Source organism: Myotis davidii, unplaced genomic scaffold (assembly GCF_000327345.1).
Source record: "Myotis davidii unplaced genomic scaffold, ASM32734v1 scaffold205, whole genome shotgun sequence".
Lineage (NCBI taxonomy): Eukaryota > Metazoa > Chordata > Mammalia > Chiroptera > Vespertilionidae > Myotis > Myotis davidii.
In genome coordinates this window covers 5,485,073-5,489,501 of record NW_006297573.1, presented here as the reverse complement: position 1 = coordinate 5,489,501, position 4,429 = coordinate 5,485,073, and the positions used below count along the sequence as shown (strand labels likewise).

Sequence of the window (4,429 nt, the reverse complement as noted above, 5' to 3'; positions counted from 1 at the left end):
AAGAGACTGGACAAAAATCGTACACCTATGGCTGAGGACAGTGTGGCGGGGCGGGAAGGGCAGAGGGGGGGGGGGGAACCGGGGGGAAGGGGGCTAGGGGGGGAAAAGGAGGAACAAATGTAATCTGAACAATAAAGATTTAATTAAAAAAAAAAACACCTACATTATCCGGAGAACATAAAAAAAAAATAGAAGTTAAGAAAAAGATAATGAAAATATTATCTAAGCAAAGAAAACAAAAGGTCGGGGGGGTAAACAAAAGGATGGTAAATGGAAAACAGAAAAGATTGTAGAAATAAATCCAAATATACAAAAATTACAGTAAATGTTAACGGATTATTTTCATCAATTAAAAAGTATCTAATTGTAAGATGTTGTTAGGGGGACTAGCTTGCAACTAGCAGATAAATAAATTTGGAGATCTAATGCACAGCATAGCGATTATAGTCAAGAACACTGTATTATAAACATCAAAGTTGCTAAAAGTCTATATTTTAATTGTTCTTACTACAAAAAAAGAAGTGATAATTATGTGACCTGATAGAGGTGTTGGCTAACACCACAGTGGTAATCATATTATAATATACTAGAGGCCTGGTGCACGAAAATTCGTTCACTGAGGGGGGTCCCTCAGCCCAGCCTGCCCTGTCTCACAGTTCAGGAGCCCTCAGCGGATGTCCTACTGACGGCTTAACCCCAGTCTTGGCGGGGAGTGGGCCTAAGCTGCAGTCTGGCCTCCCTGTGCAGGAGGTGACCAGCCAATCAGGAGAAGGCAACGCCCCCATCATGCTGCTGCTACTACCACTGCTGGCCACAGCGGCTGCCTGAGCCTCGGCCTGGCCCTCGCAGCAGCAGCCGCTGCAGCTTTGTTTGGAAGTCAGGAAGACATCTGGTCTAATTAGCATATTACCCTTTTATTAGTATAGATAAGTGGATCGAATCAACATGTTGTATACCTTAAACTTATAAAATGTTACATGTCAATTGTATCTCAATAAAAATGTTTAAGCATATGAGACATTTAACTTTTTTAAAGTAATTTTTAAATCAAATATCCAATAATCCTGTGGTGAATGGAAATTAAAACAACAAGAAACCATTTAAAACCCACTAAATTGTTGAAAATGAGATCTGACCATATCAAATGTTGGTGAGGCTGTGGAACAAGGGGAAGTCTAACATGTAGCTGGTAGGAATGTCAATTGGTGTAGTCACTGTGGAGAACAATTTGGCAATATCTAGTCACTGTAGATACTTAGAATATTTGCCCCAGCAATTCTACTTTTATATATTATAGATAGCCTAGAAGAACATCCAAGTGTGTAAAAAGAGACATTTTACAGCAATATTTTATGATACATTATGATAGTGAAAAATTAAAAAACAGTTAAATCTCTGTCAGGGGTATGTATACAGGAATTGTTATAGTAGTCATACCGTGGACTACCAGCAGATGAAAAGAATAAATTTAAGCTGCAGGTGACAACATAGATATTTCTTTACAATGTAATATTGAAATAACTTAAAGTGATAGATAATATGATCTTATTTATACTTTGTTCTGAACTATGATAAATAATACTATACATTGTTTTTGGATACATCTATATGTAGTGATGGTATAAAAATATGATGGTATAATAAATCACTGATTCAGGATTGTAGTCACCTCCAGGGAAAAGGGAGAGTAGTGTCAGGAAGGTGTGCACAGTGACTTTAAGTCTATCTAAAGTTTATTTCTTTTTAAAAGTATATGGAGCAATAAATTTAATAAAAAATAAATTAAAATAAAAAGTAAGTTATATAATGAAAATGCAGTAAATATGGCAAAATAGAGTGATTTAATAAAGTTATATAATGGATACTTGAGTGTTATATTCTATGTTTTTCTATATGTTGGCAATATTTCCCAATTTTAAACTGTGTGTTTGATTTATTAAAAAAAATATTAAAGGTTTGCAATAAGGGACATCCTAATTAGCTAAAAGGTTGGGTCATTGATTATGATGGAGAAACCCAAGAAGAAAAATAGGAATGTAACCATTTTGATCTTTCGTTTCAGGCACATATATGACCACTTCATAAACCTCTACCCACAGCTGATTAAGAAACCTTCCATCGTGGATAAAGTGCAGGAGTTCATGAAGTATGTATAACAGCTTTTCTCTTCTCATTGTTATGAGGCTGCAAGATGTGGATGTGTCATTTCAAACAGTGATTTTTCCTTCACCAATTTCTTTTTCTGTCTCTGGGGAAGGACTCTGCAGTTGTTCTTGTAGTGAGGTAATTACCTTTTAGTAATAGCATGAAAACTGGTTGCAGACGACATGCCCTGTAATTTGAGCCCTTTTGGAAGTCAGGTTGACTATCACGTTGGTGATTGCTGGCACAGCTGGGGAGGACACCATCAGTGAAAGGAGGCAAAATCAAATCCCTGGATCAATTCCCTCTCTGGGAGACCCCTCTCTTTCCTGCAGGGATTCCTCCTCCTCCCTTTGTAAGGTGCTCCCTTTTCACCAGCCAGTTGACTAATCTGAGCTGGAGTGTTAGCTCATATCTAACGTCTTAATTCTTAACGTTCTCTGAGAATATTTCCACTTTAATAAAATTTTCTGAAGGCTAATAATTCTCAATATTCAGAAAATTTATATGTTTGTGGGATGACAGGCTATGAAATTAATTTGAGGATAGAAGAGCTCTAATTTTGGCCCTCCAATTTATACACTAAGGAACCTCTTCATCGCCTGCTGAAGTCCTACAGAGCATCAGTTAAAAAGCATTGGGCTAGATCCCATGAAGTAATAACACTGTATTCTAAAAAATTGATCTAGAGGTAACTTAAATCAGAAATGACTTCCAGTATACAGTTATGTTAAATTCACCCTATGAAGTGCAGAGAACTACTAGTAAAAGAGGAGAGACACAATGAAAGTACTATGAAAAACAAGGCTTTTTCTTTTTTTCTTTTCTTTTCTTTTTTTTTGTAAGCATGCCAGGACAGAGGCATTGAGGCATTTACTGGCAACAATTGAAATAGAATGAAGCAGAAACTATGAAATGATCTGAATGAAAAATAAACATATGCAAATGATCCAGCCCATAGGAGTTTTTCTTTTTTCCTGTTGTTTAACTTTATCTCTTGTATACACCAAAGTAAAGTGAACTTATCCTTACTGATTTAATGAGGTGTTATGATTTTATATGAATGAGTTTGGACTGTCTATCCTTGACTTTCTTAGGTCTCAGTATCACAGATAGATAACATTATACCCGTGTTTCGGTTCCTGATAGAGCTTTGAGGGAGCTCTAAAGAAAGAGTCATAGTTCTAGGGGGAATTGAAAATCATTTCAGATTTTCCCTGATAGTTTTTCAAAGACTATCAGGAATGTTATAAGATCCAGGGTTTAAATTATACTATCATAATTATCTGAATATATTATCTCTAAATGCCTGGGTTTAACTTAGCTTTTGATGAGCAACCATAGAGACCTATAGTACAAATCTAATTTGTCTTTCAGAAAGCAAGATCAGTGGACACGGAATAACATCAAATCTTATCAGGATGACCCACTTTGGAGACATACAGGCTATGTAATGGCACAAATGGATGGGCTGTATCTAGGAGCAATGAAGAAGGCTATATTAAAAGGGGAAAAGGTAAGATTTTTAAGAAGCTATTTTATTAAAGATATATGAAAGAGAGAGAGAAAGATATTGAAAACCTATTTGAAGAAATAATAACAGAAAACTTCCCCTACCTGGTGAAATAGACTTACAAGTCCAGGACGCACAGAGAGTCCCTAACAAGAGGAACCCAAAGAGGACCACACCAAGACATATCAAAATTAAAATGCCAAGGGCTAAAGACAAAGAGAGAATATTAAAAGCAGCAAGAGAAAAACAGTTACCTATAAGGGAGTACCCATACAACTGTCAGCTGATTTCTCAACAAAAACTATGCAGGCCAGAAGGGAGTGGCAAGAAATATTCAAAGTGATGAAGAGCAAGAACCTACAACCAAGAATACTCTACCCAGCAAAGCTCTCATTTAGAATTGTGGGTCAGATAAAGTGCTTCCCACACAAGGAAAAGCTAAAGGAATTCATAATCAGTATTATATGAAATGTTGAAAGGTATTCTTTAAGAAGAGAAAGAGGAAGAAGAAGAGGAGGAGGAGGAGGAGGAGGAGGGGGAGAAGGAAGAAGAAGAAGAAATATGAACAATAAAATGACAACAAATACATATCTAACAATTTAATCTAAAAATCAAAATAATAAACAATCTAATGAACAGAATCAACTGATAAATAAAATAGAACCAGAGGCATGGAAGCATGGAACAGACTGATGAATCTCAGAGGGAAGAGGTTGGGGGCGGGAAGAGATTAACCAAAGATCTTACCTATGGACACAGACAGTAGGGTGGAGA

At 36.4% G+C, this 4,429-nt stretch overlaps 1 protein-coding gene across 1 annotated transcript in view; it reads left to right on the top strand.

Moving 5' to 3' along the window:
* The window catches only part of PLBD1 (phospholipase B domain containing 1), a 56,762-nt gene that overhangs the window by 11,222 nt on the left and 41,111 nt on the right, over window positions 1-4,429 (top strand). The window contains exons 2-3 of the mRNA XM_015570173.1: window positions 2,063-2,146; window positions 3,520-3,658. Coding sequence (XP_015425659.1) covers window positions 2,063-2,146; window positions 3,520-3,658 — 223 coding nt within the window. The remainder of the gene's footprint in view (window positions 1-2,062; window positions 2,147-3,519; window positions 3,659-4,429) is intronic.